Source organism: Mastigoproctus giganteus, chromosome 5, assembly GCF_048544385.1.
Source record: "Mastigoproctus giganteus isolate SK-2022 chromosome 5, ASM4854438v1, whole genome shotgun sequence".
NCBI lineage: Eukaryota > Metazoa > Arthropoda > Arachnida > Uropygi > Thelyphonidae > Mastigoproctus > Mastigoproctus giganteus.
This window is the reverse complement of record NC_143579.1, coordinates 78,640,716-78,660,773: the sequence shown is the minus strand read 5'-3', so window position 1 is coordinate 78,660,773 and position 20,058 is coordinate 78,640,716. Positions and strand designations below refer to the sequence as shown.

The 20,058-nt window shown below is 36.9% G+C and overlaps 1 protein-coding gene across 1 annotated transcript in view; it reads right to left on the bottom strand.

Moving 5' to 3' along the window:
- Positions 1-20,058, bottom strand: part of mtm (phosphatidylinositol-3-phosphate phosphatase) — a 211,435-nt gene that overhangs the window by 30,661 nt on the left and 160,716 nt on the right. Inside the window, exons 10-11 of the mRNA XM_090373306.1 lie at positions 18,262-18,369; positions 753-845 (exon numbers count right to left, since the gene is read on the bottom strand). Of these exons, the coding sequence (XP_090229432.1) occupies positions 753-845; positions 18,262-18,369 (201 nt within the window). The remainder of the gene's footprint in view (positions 1-752; positions 846-18,261; positions 18,370-20,058) is intronic.

Genomic DNA, 20,058 nt, shown 5'->3' with positions numbered 1-20,058 from the left:
TGTTATGCAACCAGCTGCACTTTCAAAAAGTGTTCGCTCAATGTATTTAACATCAGAATGGAAGGAATGGCAACTTAATGAGTGTTCCATGTTTCTTGGATGATATGAGCATGAATGCAATGTCTTTTTAGAACACACAGTAATTGAAGATGAATCCTGGGTGCACTATTACACATCAGAAAGCACACATGCAAGTTCAGAGTGGCACCACACTCAGACATCTGCAAGGAGAGTGTATTCTACGATCATAAAGGAGTAATTCTAGAACATGAGAGAGAGAGAAAGAGAAAAAAAACAAGGAACAGTGATTGATGAGTTATAAACAATGTGCTTCTGAACCAATTAAAGCAGAAAATTTAAAATAAACGTCATGTTTTTCTGTCCTCAGGTGTGGACATATCTGAGGACAGCAAATGCCTGAATTATTTTGCATATTTACACCTCCTATGAGTGAGGAACTATGTACTGAAACAGTATCTTATTTAAGTTTATTTAAAAGGTTAAGAAGAAATATGTCCATATGCAACTTTTTATATATTTGTTTCCTTCTATTTCACAAAGCAATAAAAATACTGAAGTGTATCATCATTAATTTTATGAGTTACTCTGAATATATGAACAACTAGAGAGATAAATAACAAGCAAGATTAAACAATTCTCACAGTATATTAAAAACCAAATTGTGTAAATAATTTAGAGGGATATTCATTTTCTCCATACATTATAATATAAAAAATGAATGAAATACTTGCCTGATTTGTTATCTGCCATACACAATCAATAAACTGTAAAAATACTGGAGATCGATCAGCATCTGAATGCTTATCATCACCATGGCCAATGCGCTATAACAACAAAATAAAAAAAAAATTCCCATATAGCAAATAAAAATTTAGAGACCCGATCTTTAGCCAACCAAACCTATATTATTATAAAGCAAATTAGAAATTTTTATGCAAATCATGTAAGTAGTAAATTGCCAAAGTTGATGAAATGGCATAGTTTTCATTACATCTCATATTGTGAATACCTTCATGAGTTGCCTGTCATTGTACTACTTTGAAAAAGTAACACTTCCATATTAGAGAAGACTTATTATTACTTATTCTCAGTGGATACCACCACCACCACCACCCAGATAGCCATTTCAGTGCTATTTGGCCTTCATCGGTGGGTGGGTAGTTACCTGGTGGAACAATGACTGATCTGACAACCCCAGTTATGAAGCTAACTTCACAACATGAGATGTAATGACTGGGTTTTCAGTCTTTATACCACCAGATACCTACCCACCCATTGATAAATGTGCTTGTCTCACAGGAGATAGCTGCTGCCGGTGACTTTAATGTCAGGGAAATGGGAAATATATTGTGCAAAAAGGATAGGTGAAATAGGACCAGGGTATGTCTTCTGTGGGGCAAAAGTTGATGACGTACAGCAGACAATATTTTAAGGGCACAAAGGGTGATATTGTTGCACATGTTGGCACTAATGACATTAAGAGTAGATCTGCAGACTTACTTAAAAAGTACAAGTCAATGTCAAAAAAAAAGTCGCAAGTTAGGGTTCAATTTGAAAGTGTCTGCAATTCAGCCCAGACATGATAGGAGGGAGTATAAGATTTGGTTCTGCAGATTGTGCAAGGCTCATGGGTTAGAATTTTTCTCAGCACAGTGTGTGCTTGTTAACAGGAGAGACTGCTTCTACAGGGATGGGACACACTTACATAGAAAGGGTGCAAGATTATTTGCTGATACTATCAAGGCAGTATTAGGTGGGTTGGAAACCTGCTAGCTTGGGGACGGGATACGCAGACATAGATTAACAGTAGCTGCAAGCAGGGGAGGAAGTGATTCTTGCACTGCTACTACTGGAATGAACAGCAGCCTGGAAAGCAAGTTGCTGGAGATTTCAAGAACTGCTAGCAGTCATCATGGAACAAGTAAATACATAGGCTGTGTTTGGGCAACTAACAGTAAGAACAAGCAGATGTATACTTGCATTTACACCAATGTTAGGAGTATAGTAAATAAATTCAATGAATTAAGTGCTGGTCAAGACATCAGATATTGTTAGAATAGCAGAGATGTGTTGTCATAGATATAAGGAATGCAGAATTTAAATTTGGGGAGTACAATGTACATATATATGTACCCTGTCTATGGTAGCTCCCACACTGATGTCCATCTCCACCTAGTGTCACTGATGAAATACAGAAACTCTGTAAAATGAGCCTGATGTGTGGTTGATGAATGTACATGTATTGTTAGTGAATGTTCTGTAGTATGTGTTGTGTCAGACCTCTTTGCCACCAGGGAGCAGCCATCACCTGGAAAACTGCTGCCCAGTGCCTGTCCTTAGCATGTAGAACCGGACCTGTTTCTTGTATTTTATTGAATCCACTGGGATTATTGCAAAACCAGTGGATACATTGACCCCTTACTCAGGTTGCCCGGTCCTGAATACCATACTATCTTAACTAAGAGCCTTTTCCACTGTCAGTGCGCAATGCACAAAATCCCACATCCACAGGAGGTAGTGTTATAACTGTGGATGCATACAGAAAGGACAGACAGGATAGGAAGGGAGGAGGTGTTATACTGTTAGTTAGGAAATGCATAAAATCTAAGGCAATGCATCCAGCTGACAAGGGTGGCCAGTGCAATACTGAATCAGTTTGGTGTGACATAAGCACTGGAAAAGCAAAAATTACAGTAGGAGTGTGTTATATGCCTAATGACTCTGATGAGTACAACGAACAACTGTACAGAGAAAGAGTGGGCCAATAAATCAGATTGTCTTATAATGGGGGGACTTGAACTTTCCAGACATAATTGAAAATTGTGGGTTGGTCTCACGCACCCTAGCAAGACTTTTCTGGATTTACTGGATGACCATTTCTACAGCAGCATGTTCAAGAGGTAACCAGTGGGATTAATACTCTTGATCTGATTACCAGCATGATTATTAATGAATTAAGAATTTGCAGATAAAGGAACCATTAGATGGCAGTGATCACAGTATACCAATGTGGGATTTACTTACAGATAAATAAATCCCACAATGTAAGTACAGATGTGGGATTTACTTACAGATGTAACTACTATTAGGGATAAATGGAAGGTTTTTTTCTTTTGTAAAGGTGACTATGGTGGTCTCAGACTGTTTTTAAATTCAATACGGTGGTAACAACTGATGATGTTAGCAACAGAAAATTCTAAATGGGAAGCATTCAAGGAATTGATCTTGAAGCTACTAGGCTTCTCATACCAACTAAGAAATACTGTTCAATGTTTAGGCCTAAATGGATGTCAGATGAACTATTGAGACAAAAAAAAAAAAAAATCTATAAAAATTATCAGGCGACACAGAAGCCTATGATAGATATAAGCTTGTCTGTAATCAAGTCAGAACATGAATTGAAGAAAATAAAGAATCAAAAAGCACAGGGTGAAGATGAAGTTACTTAGAGTTGGTAAAATTGGGAGGAAGACACATTACACAGAAACTGGCAAGACTCTTCACAAATTACATTAGGAAAAGCTGGACCTCTAAGCAGTGGAATAATGCAATCACAATTTTGCTGCATAAGAAAGGAGACAAATCAGAAATTCGAAATTATAGACCAATTAGGCTTGTTGTCCCACATCTACAGGGTCATCGCTAACAGATTAGAAACAATACTTGATGAGAATCAACCAAAAGAGCAAGCCAGCTTTAGGACAGGATTCTCAAATATGGATCACCTTTCCGTAATATTACAGCTAATGGATATAAAACACCATTATGCCTGGCATTTGTGGATTATGAAAAGGCATTTGACTCTATATAGGATACGGCAATGTTTCGCACAATGCAAATACAAGGCACAGACACCTCATACATTATGATTTTGAAGAAAATATGAGAACACTACCTCCTTTATTAGACAAGACAGAGACAGTAACAAATTTAAAATTGAGAAAGGAGTCTGACAAGGAGACACTATCTCCGAAGTTGTTTACTGCTACCGTAGACGGCCTCCATAGCCGAGTGGTCAGGAGCAGGAGTGCAGTAACACACGCTCTTTGAGTAGACTGGGGTTCAAGCCCCTGACTGCTAAATACAGTCGATCTGCCAACCCGCACTGGACCAGCGTTGCAGATTATGGTCCATTTCCCTCAGCATGAATTGTTGTGGAGGCTTCCATCCTACAGTGGGTTGATAATGGCTGCAGTTTTTTCTTTACCACAGAGGAAACTTTCACAAGATTGGACTGGTCACAGAAAGGAGTCAATGTGAATGGAGAGTACCTAAACCATTTACGATTTGCAGATAACATTGTGATCATAAGCAACGATTACAGTTCAGATACAGCATGGGTATGTTAAGGGGAAATATTGTCCAACCAATTTGACTGGATACTACAATATAATCACAAAGGAACTGGATATAAAAAATAATTTTGACATCATATACTTGGATTTCAGGAAAACTTTGGATACTGTTGCACATAAAAGTCTGATGTACAAATTGGTGTAGTAGGCATAAAGTGCAAGTTGCTGCTATGGATTAAGGGATGGTTGAGTGGGAGAAGACAGAGCGGTAATGAATGGACACTGGTCTTCATGGAATAATGACATTAGTGGAGTCCCTCAGGGTTCAGTGTTTTGGCTCATTGTTGTTTTCTATATTCATCAATCATACTGATGAAGGTATATTAGGCTTAATATCGATACAAAGTTTGCAGATGATACAAAGATTGGCAGGGTTATAATGACAGTAATCACAGTACGCTGCTGCAACGTGACCTAGGAAAGTTGGAGAGATAGGTGAGAATTGGCAACTGAAGATTAACATTGACATATGCAAAGTACTGCATATGGGTAGCAGTAACTCCAGAGTAGCATACCAACTGTGCAGTACTACACTAGTGGAGAATGAAAGACTTAGGGGTAATTGTGCAGTCAAATATGAAGTTTTCTGAGCAGTGCAGACAGGCTGCCAGAGCAGCTCATGGAATCTTGTCAATGATATACAGGAACATTGCTAGCAAGGATAAGGAGGTGATTATTGCTTTGTATAAGGCAATGGTCAGGCCATATCTTGAGTACTGCATATAGGTCTGGAGGCCTCATTTTAGGAAGGATGTAGAGCTGCTGGAACAAGTACAGAGAAGTGTAACGAGATTAGTGAGGAGAACAAAGGGTTGCTCTTAGCAAGAAAGGCTTCAGTTCTGCAAATTGCATCGCCTGGGGACTAGACACCAGCGAGGTGATCTAATTGAGGTGTTAAGGTTAGAATGGTTTGAGCAAGCTCAATGCTGATGGGATTCTTCCCCTTGCTCAGATTACATACTTGAGTGGGGGCAAAAAATTCAAATGAGGAAAGACAGTTGCAGAATAGTTGTGCAGAAATTTGCCTTTAGCCAGCAAGTGGTTAATTAGTGGAACAAACTTCCATCTGTCGTAGTGGAAGTTGATAGCCTAAATAAATTCAAGTTAAAACTGGACAAACTTCTGGAGTGAATGGATTGGTGAAATGTTAAGTGTTTTTTTAGCTTGCTTTCTTGCATAATTTGCCACTACTAATGCTAATCCCCCCCCTAAGCTCAAGGCTTAAATGGGCAGGACACGTGATGATGAATAGAGGAAAACAGATGGCCAAGGAAAGCAATGGAAGGGCAAGTAGGAGGAAGAAGAACGAGAGGAAGACTGAAAAGGAGGTGGGTGGATGACATAAAGAACGAACTACGACAGCTTAGGGTGATACGATGGAGAACAATGGCCAGGGAAAGAGACAGCTGGAGAAAAATCATTGAGGAGGCCAAGGTTCTACAAGGACCGTAACACCTTGGAGTAAGTAAGTAAATAAGTAAATGCTAATGAAGAGCCACATAGCCCTGAGACAGCAATCTGGGTGATGATATTCACTGAGAATAAGTAACAATAGACTTCTCTAATGGGAAAGTGTTACTTATTTGAAGTAGTACAATGCAAAGCAACTTGATGTGAAGGTATTCACAAAATGAGATGTAACGAAGGCTATGTCATTTCACCAACTTTAGTGATTTACTACATACAGAACTGATGCGAAGCACCAACTTGTATAGCTGAATTATGTTTTAAATGTCTACAAATGTAGAAGAAATCTTCAAAATAAAAGATTAAACTGAATAAGTACACTGATCAACAAAATGAACAGAACAAAATGTTTTTCAAGAATATATTACTTTTATCTTTTTACACATGACCATGTTCTGCATATTCCATTTGTAAAGTTTCATATTTTATATTTATGTATGTATTCACGCAGCTGATGAAGGGATACTTAAATCTCGAAAGCTCCAGTTGATTAATTACTTATTAAACCCAGTTACTGTTCTTACTAGTCACAATGAATTTCACTGTCATCTAAGGAACCCGGTACCACAGGCCTCTTTAATTTCAAGAATATTTTATTGCGAACAATGTTGCCGAAGACAAATATTTGATATAATAAGCATCCTGGATTGCAAATCCCCAGTATCCAATAGAAATCTATCTATCAGCTTACAGAGCAGCACATTATGCAAATTATTCATGCCTATAAAAACACTGTTTGCCACCACATCACTTCATTCCCGTTTTCAGGCTTGTTCAGTGAGATAGCCACATATCAAGTACTCTGAATGGCAAGTCGTCATCATTTACATGATTCTTTGAGATAGCAGGCCATTGGACAACCTGAAGTAGTCGCAGACAAAAGTGCCACGTTGGCTTAATGTGTCACACAGTGTCATCTCGGCACTATGGAAACAGTTTTAGGAAACCAGTACTGTTACAAGAGCTGGCCAGGGCCACTCAAGGGCTACATTAACCAGAACAGACCATTAACAGCTCTAACAGCAAGACAGAACCCTATGATGTCCTATCATCGGCTGTCTCTTGAGGTTGCTGCGTCCACAGATGAAAACCTTTCCATACAGACTGTGCTAAGAGGCTCAATTCAAGTGAACTCTATAAAAGGAAGCCAGTGGTTTGTATCCCCTTAACCCCAAACCACCAACACAGCTCGTTGAAACTGGTGCCATCAACATGTAACCTGGAGCCCTGACAAATCGGTACAGTTCTGTTCTCTGATGAGGTCTCGTTTTAGCCTATAAACAGAATATAGACATTATTTCATCTGGAGACAACAAGGAATGTGGTACCATCCGCCCAACGTCAGAGAAAGGGACACTTATGGTTTTCATGTTTTTGATAGAGGTACCATAACTGCATGGAGGTACAAAGAACAGATCCTTGAACCCTATGTCCGACTTGTGAGGGGTTCACCCAGGCTTTCTTTTCATACATGAAAATGCCTCTGCACATAGAGCTCAAGTGGTGGAGGAATATCCTGAAACTGAAGATATCCAATGACTGCCCTGGCCAGCACAATCACCAGACTTAAATCCGATTGAACAAGTGTGGGACACTCTTGGGTGTTGCATTGCAAACCGACAACCAACTCCTCAGTTGTCACACCCAGGGTCCTCAGCTGGATATCATCATTCTTCTCTTTCTTAGTTGTTTGTTTGTTTGTTTTGGGATTTATTGGGTGCATCAGCAACTATGGCCATAGTGCGCCATCTTTCTTAGTGACTCCCTTCTACTTCTGATTCTTGTTCTCTCTCTCTCTCTCTCTCTCTCTCTCTCTCTCTCTCTCTCTCTCTGGGTAACTCAGAAATTTTTTTTTGGCTGGTGCAGCATTAGCCTCAGGCTTCTTTGCACTATATGGCTAATAATAATAATAATGTCTGCACTGGTGGAAGAATGCAACAGAATCTTATAGGCACCCTCATATCAAGCACGGTTTACCGCTGTCAGGCCTGTTTAGCCTTTGGAGGGAATCATATGCCGTACTGTTGTCATGTGACTATATTTTCAAGCAACTTGCATCGACTTCTGTTAATATGAAGTTTTTGGGAATTCTCATACAACCCCTATAAATATCTCTTATACCTGTCTAAAGTTTCTTGCTGTCTTCTCATTTCATCATTATTCTGTGGTACACCACCATACCAAATTTTGTCCTGCTTTGGCGCAAGCCACACAAGTAACACCACATTTTCTACGTGTTCTGTTAATTTTGTCAAGCAGTGTAGTTGGTAATCACTATACTGTATTTGATTTATTATCTATTTATTATAATCTTACTTTTAGTAAGGTAGCATCAACAAAATGGGAAAAGTAAATCATTTTTGTAGGATAGATGTGCGGAAGTTTGCTTTTAGCCAGCATGTGGTTAATTGCTGGAACAAACTTCCATCTGTTGTTAGAAGTTGATAGCTTAAATAGATTCAGGGCAGAACTAGACAAACATTTGAAGCGAGTGGATGGGTGAAATTAGATTTTTTTTTTTTTTTTTTTGGCTGATGCTATATAAGCTTGCTTTCTTGCATCATGTGCCTTTACTAATGCTAATGCTAATTTCTGATCGTGCAATACAAATTACACAAAAATTAGTTCAGTGGCTGATATATAAATAAATAAATAATATTAAAATAACATAATAAATAAAAATCACTTCATAAACAAGTGTCTGTAATGGTAAAAGATCACTTCAATGCATATGTTAATTTATTTTAAGTTTGTCATTTTCCAAATTGTAGGGTGCACTACTCTTGGGAGCAAACACTAGTTGTGTGAAACCTAATACAAATAAAATAACATATGAGAAAAATTACAATTAACAAATGGAGTACACTAAGGTGGAATGTGACAAATGAATTTAATGTGTGATGAGCATGCAGGGAATGAAAGTTTGAACACATAAATAATAGATTTATCTAAGATCTGAACTAAGCAAATCTTTGAACTTTTTTCAAAAGTTAAAAAAATAAACAAAATACGGCTGCATATGTCAATTCGTTTGTATACTAACTTTTTTCACACTTTTAAAGCAAATTATTTAAGGAACAGTCCCCCCCCCCACACTTAAAACGTTCAAGAGAAGCAAATTCTGTATTCTTAAAAGTGCAAAACAATGTTACTTGTTTTGCACTTTTAAGAATACAGAATATACAAGAGGATAATTACAAGACTATTATCTTCTGTTATTATCCAAGATGGAAGATTTAACTGTTGATATAAATTGCTTTATTCAAGCCAGAAAAAAAATCACGAACAGACTTCCTGAATGAGTGAGGACAGAATGATCAGCTTGCCTGTATTGTTTAGGATTGATTCACTAGGAGTTAGCAATTAAAAAATTCTTTTTTCTGAGTTCACCAAGTTGTCTTCTTTCAAAACCTTTGGTCCATGAACTGGATTAGAACATGAGTCAGTGTCACTCATTAGTGATCACTTGTACTTTTCAATTTGATAACTCTGAAAAGTGCTCAAATGGTTTTTCTCACTACTTATAATCTCTTTAATTCACCAAAGGTTGACACCACTTTACCAGTATAGTTAGTATAAGTAATGACCACATGGTGCAAGGAAGCCTATGCTGCAGCAGCAGCCAAAAAAAAAAAATAATAAGAAGAAATAAAAAAAATATAAATAAATAAATAATTAATAAAAGCAAATGAAATAGACAATCTATGCATTTCCTCCTACTGTAGGTAACTATTCAGCTGACCTTTGAATTTCTGCAAACTGTCAACCTCTACCACCCACGTAGGTAACTTATTCCAGTAATTTTTAACTCGCTGGCTAAAATAAAGCAGTCTAAACATCTTCCCCCATAACTTCACTTTATGGCCCCTAGTTCTAGAATCATTTATAACTGTGAAAATTTCGTCCTCATTCATTTTACTTATGCCTCTCACAGCCTTAAATACCTCAATCAAGTCTCCTCTAAGGCACTTAGTTTCCAAGCTCTGCAAACCCACATATTCGAATTCTTTCCTCATATGGACGCCCTTTTGCTGATCTCACCAGGTGAGTTACCCATCTTTGGACCCTTTCAAGAAGCTCAATGTCTATCTTTAGGTGCGGTCTCCATACTTGAACACAGTGTTCCAAGTGGTCTAACAACAGTCTTATATAATGGGATTATGACGTCCTTATCTCTATTAGCAATTGCTTGATAAATCATCGATAGAACACCATGAACCTTCCTTTCAACCTGTCTACAATGCATGGAGAACTTTGTGTTTGACTGTATTGTAACACCCAAGTCCCTTTTCTCCAATACTGGCTTTAGATCAGCTCCACCAAGTGTATAAATTATTTTGAGGTTACTGTTCCCCAAGTGTAATACCTTACACTTTGTGGGATTAGAGCATAGCTCCCATTTTTCTGACCATTCCTGAAGTCTATCTAGGTCACTCTGAAGAAGCTCTGCTTGGCAGTGATCATTAAATACTCTACCAAGCTTTACATCATCTGCAAATTTAGACATCACGCCCTCTATCCCTTCATCGATGTCATTTATGACAATCAAAAACAAGTGGTCCTAATACTGATCCTTGGGGCCACTTCTTACTTCAACCCAATCTGAGGAATAACTATTTATCCGAACCCTTTGCCTCCTGCCCTGAAGCCAGCTTGCTATCCATCTAAGGATTTTTCCTGCGATTCCAACCTGTTTCAGCTTATAAACTAACTGCTGATGTGAGACTGAATCAAATGCCTTGCTGAAATCCAAATAAACAGTGTCGAAATTTCTTAAATCCAGCTCACAAGTGACTGTCAAAATAGCTAACCAGATTTGTTAAACGTGATTTTCCCTTTACAAAACCATGCTGAGATTTCTATCTAAATGATCCTGAATTTCACCACTGATCATTGCCTCCATGATTTTCCCTACTACTGAAGTTAAACTGACTGGTCAGTAATTTCCCACTTCACTCTTAGAATCACACTAATGTATGGAGATACATTGGCAGTTTCCCTGAACCTTTAAGGTATCCTCAATAATACTGACAAAAACCCTTGCACCACCTTTGTTTTAACGTATCCCATCTCTACAAAACAGATTCCTTCTACCTTCAAGTGCCAGCCAAGCTGATAAAAATTTCCCCCCCAAAAGCCTTGCAGAGTCCTTCAAGTCTTGAGTTAATCCACAAGGAGTGTTATTACACCTTCAACCAAGGAGAACTAAGTTTACACACATTTCAGAATTTTTTTACATCAGTGGCATGCAGCAGGCAAAATTGTTTAAATCTATCTTTCCTTTTAAAGTTTCTTTCTAAATAAGAGTAAATTTCCAGCAAATATTCACCCACTTTCAAATGAAGGCATGTGGCTACCTTTCTGGCACACAAATTAATAAGATGACAAGACTAGTCTATTACACCAAGTGCTAATAGGCTGGCAATCTTCTCTCTTAATACACTTTCTACTATTATTTTTGGGCCTACCATTAACAAGCACATTATCAACACCAAGTTCCATGTTTTTTCCAAGGAATACCATATGCTTTTAGGCTGTTCAGATGCCAAATGCTGAACCCTGTAGTCACTCTCCAATGCTAGCACTGAAAAAAAAAAAAAAAACTTTACCCCCCCCCCTTTTTTAATTACAAAAGGTCACCACAATGGCATATAGCAAGAAATCCCTTTGATTAATGCCATGTGTAGTAATCAAAAATAGCCCATTTTTCAGAACCATCACTACTTCTTATATCTATGCAACTTCACTTACAATTTCTGTTGTTTTTGTTCTTCCACCATTTTTCTTTTTTTTTTTTCTTTTTTTTTTTTTTTGCTATTTTGCTATCAGAAATATATTTCTGAACAATGTGCCTGTATGATCCACACAACTTAGAGGAAGTTTATGTTCTATGGCAAAATGTGCAAACAATCAGTACATACGGCATCATTGTTACTATGCAACTACATTATTTTTTTCTTTCTGTGCACTGCACACTGTCCTTATGCTATGCTCCACACCTGCTGTTATTAGAAACAAAGGTAGCCCAATCTGAAACCGAATAAAGATTGATGTATTTTTTTTTGTCATTGTATGAGAGAGAGAGCAAATACAGTCAGTCCTCGTATAACACGTGTTTACACTACACGAATTTGATCATACACGACATCTTATATAACACGAACCGAATTCGCTTATGCACGATTCACCTTTGTGTTTACAAGAAATGGCAGTCGAACGCGGAATCACCCCAACTGAACGCAACACGATAGGAATGAAGAGAAGATTCTGAAAATGTATTTATGTGTTTTATATCAGTGAAGGGGAAACACATTTCACCATAATAACGTAAAAACCAACACAATTCCAGCTATCGGTATAATCGCAAATGCAATTAGATCGAGTTTACTACCAGTTTATAACAGATTCCACTAGCAGAAACGCAACTGGAAATTGTTTTTATTGTTTTATGGTAGTAACCCCTAGAAATGGGCTTTAGTAAAATGTGAGGTGTTAATAGTGTATCTCTGCCTTTACAGTGTTGTTTATTCAGTTGCTACACGCGTGCAGCTTTGTTTATGTGTATCAAGCGTGCCTCTTCGTTTTGTAATTGTGCTTTATTCCCTAAAAATTATTAAAATACTTAAAAGGTGTGAAAAGGAAGCGTCCTGGCGAAGACACTACAGATACAGAGAGAAAAAGAAAAGCAATATCGATAAACAGAGGCAAACTGGGTCAAAAATTCTTACCCGGGAAAATTTGTAGTGGCCTCATACAATGGTTTATGGCCAAAATCACACCGGCCTCCGGCCCAACCGGGGTTTCCCCAGTAAGGCTTATGGCCAGTCTGCCTCTGTCGATAGAGGAAAAAATATGAAATTGTGAAACGCTTTGAGTGAAATGAAAGACCATATGATATTGCACGTGCTACACGCCTAAATGAGGCAACGCCGAGAATTAGAAAGAATGCAGAGAAAATAAAAACAACTTTCATAGCAGGAACAACTCAAAGTGTAATTAAAATCCATTAGATCAAGACACAAAGAATTGGAAGAGATGGAACGGCTGTCATCTGTTTGGATAGAAAATCAAACAAAAAACAAGTTTGCTTATGATAGAAGCAAAAGTAGTAGCAATATTTTATTACGTAATAGTCGTAATAAAATACGTATTTTATTACGATTATTTATTGTGTTTGGTAATGTTTTGGTTACAAATGTGTGTTCAATCTTGGGTGGTCGGCACCTAACCCTATTTTTCCCATAAGGCCTGTTGTTTATATTGCATGATTTTGCATTGCACAAGGGTTTCTAGGAACACAACTATCATGCTATACGAGGACTGACTGTAGCATGATTATGTACTCCTATGTTAACTCAGTAATCTTCCTACAAAAAATATTTTCTTTTCAATCTTTTAAATTTCACCTTTATTAGTATCAGTATTAGCCATTTGGTGCAACAAAATGTCTGAGGTTTTTTGCACCATAAATAAATAATAAAATAAACTACCTACTTGGCTTCCTCCTCACATAGTTACCTATCCCAACTTTTTGAACATCCCCAAGCTATTAGCCTCCACCAACCATGGAGGCAACTTATTCTACTAATCAACTCACTGGCTAAAATAAATCTTCGTGCAATCTAGTTTAAACTCCTTTTCCTTTAATCTGAATTTATGAACCCTAGTTGGGGAATCATCTATAGCAGTCAAAATTTCACCTTCATTTATTTTACTACCACTTCTCAGGGCCTTATAGAACTCAATAAGTTCCCTCTAAGAAGCCTAGTTGCCAAACTCTGTAGCCCAGATATTCACAATCTTTCCCATATGGACATCCTTTTTCTGATCTTACTCAGCACTTTGCCCACCTCTAGACCACTACAAGAAGTTTAATGTCCCTTTTTAGGTGTGAGCTCATACTTGAACATAGCATTCCAAGTGCAGGCTTGCAATTGCCACATACAGTGGAATTATAACCTCCTATCTCTACAAGCAAATTGGTGACAGCACATAATGGGCCTTACTGTCTAAACTGCTTGGAGCACTTCATGTACAACCATATTGTAACTTCTAAAACCGTTTCTTCCTCTACTATTTTTAAATCAACATGAAGTGTATAGGTTACAATATGGTAGTCATAATATGAGATACATTATCATACTGTGATAATTAAATCGATGCCTTTACACTACTTATGTAGTTTTTCATTACGAGTTCACTATGGTGTACACTGATATTTTAGTGTATTTTAAACTCATAATATATTATGCCTTGAGCATTTATATTTTGTTTATTTAAGTATTACCTTGCACACCTTTTGGCATCTCTCATATTGTGAAAATAACTTCACAACTGGGTTGGCATGATTGCAACACCAGGGTACCTGCCATCTGGGTAGTGTTGCCCACTGAGAATAAGTAACAGTCTTCTCTATTAGTGAAGCGTTACTTATTCGAGATAGTGCAATACATGGTAACTCGTTGTGAAGGTAGTCACATTACGAGATACAATTAAAGCGATGCCTTTACACTAATGTAGTTTTTCATTATGAGTTCACTACAGTGTATTTACACTGATATTTTATAATTAAAAATTATATAAAATTTAGCTGCCACTTCTCTGACCATCTGTGAAATCTAACTAATCCTGAATAACTTTAACATTATTGTAATATGAATTAAGAAATAACCAGAATTCAGAACAGTCTAGGGCAGTAGTTTTAAAAATGCATTCTATAGAACCCCCTGCCAATGTTTCATTTGTTTTTATCAAAAATTTTCTTATTCAATTTGTACACACATTATGTTTTTAATTTATTGTTAATTATTACAAAGATATTGGGGTTCTGTAGATGATTTAGATTTGTAAAAGGGTTCCACAGCCAAATAAGTTTGAAAAGTTCTGCTCTGGTCTATATTTGTTAACAGAACTTTTAGATACCTCTTTAGCAGATGAATGTTAACAACTTTCATTCCTCCACTCATAGAATTAAAGAAATAAAGTCACTATCACAATAAGCTTTACCTCCCTGTCCGATACATGAGCTGATACAAATAAATCTACACAGTTTATTCCATGCAGATGGCTCAACTTTTGCTAAAAAATTTAATGCAATGTTTTTGCTTTATTGGACATGGAAAAAAAAATTTTGGATAAAATATCTTCAAAACTAATTTTGAAGACATTCAATCCAAAATATTCTCTGCATGTTCAAAAGCAAAGGTATTGCATTAAGTATTTCAGCAAAAGATTAATGCCTGAACTGTTTTCTGTTTCAAACTTGTCAGAGAATTGACAAACAAGACAAAAATAAACTTTGCATTTCCCACTTACCTACATTCTCATGTTATGCATGGGAAAGTGAAAATGTTTAACAAGCTCTTCATCTACCACCATCTTAGTAAAGATGTCCACAGAGAATGTCTAAGTTTGTCATTGGCTGTAATGGCTTGCACCATATGCAACTTGCATGGTTTCAGATGCAGTCATGGTTTCAGATTCATTCATGCAACAATCTACACATTTTTTTGTGGTAAACCAAGTTTTATGATGGCCAGATACACTGAATATGAGGACTGTGGATGAAATCCCTTCTCACTTACAGTAGGCCTGCTGGTCTTCTTAACATGTTGCACAGAACACCTGGTAACTGTAAAAGTCATGTGGAATTGTAGATCAAATGCTCGCATGCTCTTTCCGTACTAGTGTATGTTTTTCTATTTCTACTACAACAGTGCCACAGGTGCTAACCTCAGCAATCAATAACAAATGAGCATAAGCACAACAACTTTAATGTGATCTATTTTTACCATAGCCAGCATGTGTGACTGTAGTGAACACATTTACAAACTTAAATGTTGTGAAGCTACTTCTGAACTTGCTTTTACCTCTCTTTTGGAAGTACTGTTTATTTTTAGTATAACTGGAGAGCATTTGATAATAGTTTGAAAATGTGAGAATTGCAAAAGAAGACTTCACTTATAATGCAAACTTTGCTTGCTATTCCCTGTCTCTTAGCAAAAAGAAAATGAAAGTGTCTAATGGATGTTAATTAGCACAAAGTTATATTGTTGGACCTCTCTTTAATGAACTTCCATATAGTGAATTTTTCTATTTAGTCAATTTTGACTAAATCGGTTTTAGAATTGTGGGAAGTCGTGGATAACATGGTATTTTTGAGTTTTTGTGCTGGGAAAACCCAGCTATTATGTTAGATGTAATTTTCAATGTTTCCATTCCTTTTTGTGAATCCCTGCTGTTGACCCACTAGTCGTTATCACCTTCATGTTATTTTTCTAAAGCACATTTCTGGAGGTCACTACCATAAAACAATAAAAACAATTTGCACTTTCCGGTTTTAGTCTTCTCCTTAGGTGAAGCGTTACTTATTCGAAATAGTGCAATATCATGGCAACTCATTGTGAAGGTATTCACAATGTGAGATATGACTTAAAACGATGCCGTTTTACTAATATTCTGATTTATTCAGATATAGCTATGTGTTTCTGATGCATTTGCACTATATTTATACATAGTTTATAAATGGGTAGTAAACTCTATCTTCTTGCATTTGCAACAATACCAACAGTCGGAATTCTGAGGGTTTTCAAACGTTATTAAGGTGAAATGTGTTTCCCCATCCATCAAATATTCAATCATATAAAAAACATAAAATTAAATTTGCAGAAACTCATTACTCCATATCGTGTTTGTTGCAACTTGTGTGTGCCATGTTCTTTGTTATTAATTGCTTATTTTTACTGTTTTAAATTTTACAAAAAAAAAGTCGGTGAACAGAAATATCAATTAGTTAGTATGTACATATTAATTAAGTTATGTCATCATCATCATCAGCCATTTTCAATCCACTGCAGGATGAAGGCCTCTCCAGCAACTTTCCAGTTCCTTCTGTTTTGAGCACTGGCCATCCATTTACTACTCAAAAACTCATGAATTTCATCTATCCATCTCCGCCTTTGTCTTCCAGGTTTTCTTCTAGCTCCTCTTGGGTACCATTCTGTTATTTTCTTAGTCCATCTGTCATCATGTCTTCTAGCTATGTGTCCTGCCCAAGACCATTTTAGTTCTTTAGTTTTGATAAGAATGTCCTTTACTTGAGTTTGCTGCCTAATCCATGTGTTTCTCTTCTTATCTAACAGTCTGATTCCCAATATAATTCGTTCCATTCTTCGCTGTGTAGTTCTTAGCTTCTCTTCCATTCTTTTGGTGAGTGCCCAAGTTTCACTTCCATAAGTCATGGTGGGGAGTATACATTGATTCATTATTTTACGTTTCAGACAAACTGGGATATTGCTCTTCAGTATGTGACTATATTTCCTGAATGCTATCCATCCAAAATTTATTCTTCTCTTGACTTCCAGCCATTTATCATTATTACAGCTAATAACTTGTCCCAGATAAGTATATGACTCCACCTTTTCAATTACTGCTCCTTCAATCATTATTTCCCTTTCCGTGGCATACTTGTTCATCATTACTTTTGTTTTAGCCATATTCATCTTTAGTCCAAAATCCTTACTAACTGTGCATAACTGATTAAGATTTTCCTGTACTAACTGTGCATAACTGATTAAGTTATGTATGTAAGTGTAAATTTATTTTTATTTTGCTAACTGGAAAATATTCTTCCGATTTTCATGTATCATTTAAAGCGGGGGTCCACTGTATTTTGTTGGAAGATCCCTGGGTTAGGTTCTGTGCTATTGAACTTGTGCTTGTTTGAGACCATAAAAAATAATTGTGACTTCGAAGAGTGCAGTTCGTGACTTTTAAAGAGAGCAGAAGGTGTGCAAAATCTAGATGCTGCAGAAGGGATTGTGCTTAGCAGCGATGAAGAGGAAGGAAGAAAATTAAATGACCGTACATTATCTCACATACAAGTATCACAGTTTGTAAGGTAAGATGTTTGTTCAGTTATTACTATTTAAGTTACTATTATAAAAATAAAGTTAAAATATTAAGTTATTACTATTATAAAAATTAAGTTTCTGATAGTTAAAAAAAAAAAAAAAAAAAAAAAAAGGCATATTTTTGTTAGCTTTTGGAACATAACCCCCTTTTTGTACTGGTTCTTAGTCCCTATATAATGTGGTTTCACATTACACGAGATTTCATAGGAATCAAACTACCGTGTTATTCAAGGGTTGCCTATACAGTAAAATCCGGTGTATAACAAAAAAATAACCAAATATTTTATTATTTAATAAAATAATACTTATTTTTGATTTATTTCTGAATGTTGAATTACAGTATTTTTCATTGTTGAAAATGTGATATTTCTTTATAACGAAATTTCTGTTTAACAAATTTTTTTAACAAATGATCAATTTTATTATATAGAGTTCAAACTATATATTAAAAAAAAAAAAAAAAAAAAAAAAAACACTTTACAAAGAAAATTAGCTCATGTTCTTACCTGGGCAAATTTATGGCCAAAACTTATCCATTCTTTTTCGACCAAAACTTCGAAACCTTCAATAGTACGATAATAGGAATCCAGCATTATCATAGCTAAACTTGTGAGCTGTGGATATGCAAATAACAAAATGTATGCTGAAATACAGACAATATGTAAGCACATAGAAATTTAATTACTTCAAAGAGTAAAGAACTAAACCAGTTTTAAAAAAATAAGCACGTTGGTAATAGGGAAATCAGAACCTTAATTAAAATGGTAATTACTATTTACCCTAACTAGTAAATAAATAGTAATTATTGTCTTAATTGAGGGGTTCTTAATCAGAAAACATAGGAAATCTGATATTTTATTTTTATGCACACTCGGTGATCACCAAATTATGCCCGCCCCATCTACAGTATAATGGACTACGCTGCATAGCTTGCAGTATAAAAAGCCGAACAGCTCTGTATGCTAGAGTAGTGGTAATTTGCTTCTATTCATATAAGTCAAAGTGATAAAGTAGTAGTTACAGGACACAGTAAAGTTATCACTGAGTTTCAAAAGGGTATGATGGGAGCTCGTGCATCACATATTTCCATACCGGAAATGGCACATCTTGTCAGTTGCTCACAGCCCGCTGTGGTTACAGTGTACAAAGAATGGTGCCAAACGGATCAAACCACCTTCCGACAGAACTGTAAAGGATTATACATGGTAGATGGTCATGGTAAGTGAAGGGTGCAGCACAGACTGGATGACAGGTCACTATCTGACAGCTGACATAGCAATACAATGAGGAATGCAGAACAACATCCAAATGACAATGCTCCGCACACTCAGCCATATGGGATTCAACAGATAGCCCAAGGGACACCCTCTCCTCACAGTCTACAGTGAATGCTGTGATGTCAACAACAAGCTGGTTGGACACTGGAGGACTGGTGAGTGTGCTGGTCGGATGAGTCCAGATACCTGGTGCAACCTGCTAACAGCCACCTTCGTGTGTGTGTGTGTGTGTGGTGCAAGCAACATGAGTCCATGGACCATTGTGCACAGTGCCCACTATCCAGGCAGGGGGTGGTGGTTGCTTAATATGGGGCATGTTTCGCCGGCAAGAACTAGGACACCTGACACGCACAGACCAATGTTTCTCTGATGAGTCATCCAGCAGCTCTTAGAAGACCACATGCATCCTACAATGCTGCATCTCGGATAGAAACAGGACTTTCCAAGACAATAATGCACTGTGTCATCAGGCCCACATTGTGTATGAGTGGTTCAAGGAATACAGTGCAGATATCGCTTATTTTGATTGGCCTCCAAATTAGCCTAATCTCAATTCAATTGAACAACTGTGGAATGGGAAGTGAAGCATATGGATTATTGATCTTCTATTCTGACACAGTAGAAAGCCTTGCAGGCAGCAGTGGAGTCAATGCATAGGCAAATAGCAGTGGTTATCGATACGAATGGTGGCCCAGCATGGTATTAAGTAGGTTATCATAATTCAGTGATCAGAGAGAGAGAGAGAGAGAGAATTATTATTATTATTTTTTTTTCTTAATAAATCACATAAAAGAGCAAACCTCAAATTACTCTATGATACATCTCTCTCATATATACTAGGTTATAGCAATTAAAGTAGCCACATTCAGAGATGTCAGAAGTGCCAGGTGGTACATACATGTGCATGTGTGAATCCATGTGTGTGTTAGTCATGAATATGCAGGGGTGAATGGCAAATGAAAATGCAGTTTGGAGATTTCACTACCAGAGGAAGAGTGCCTCTGTGCAATATGTTTCACATATTGT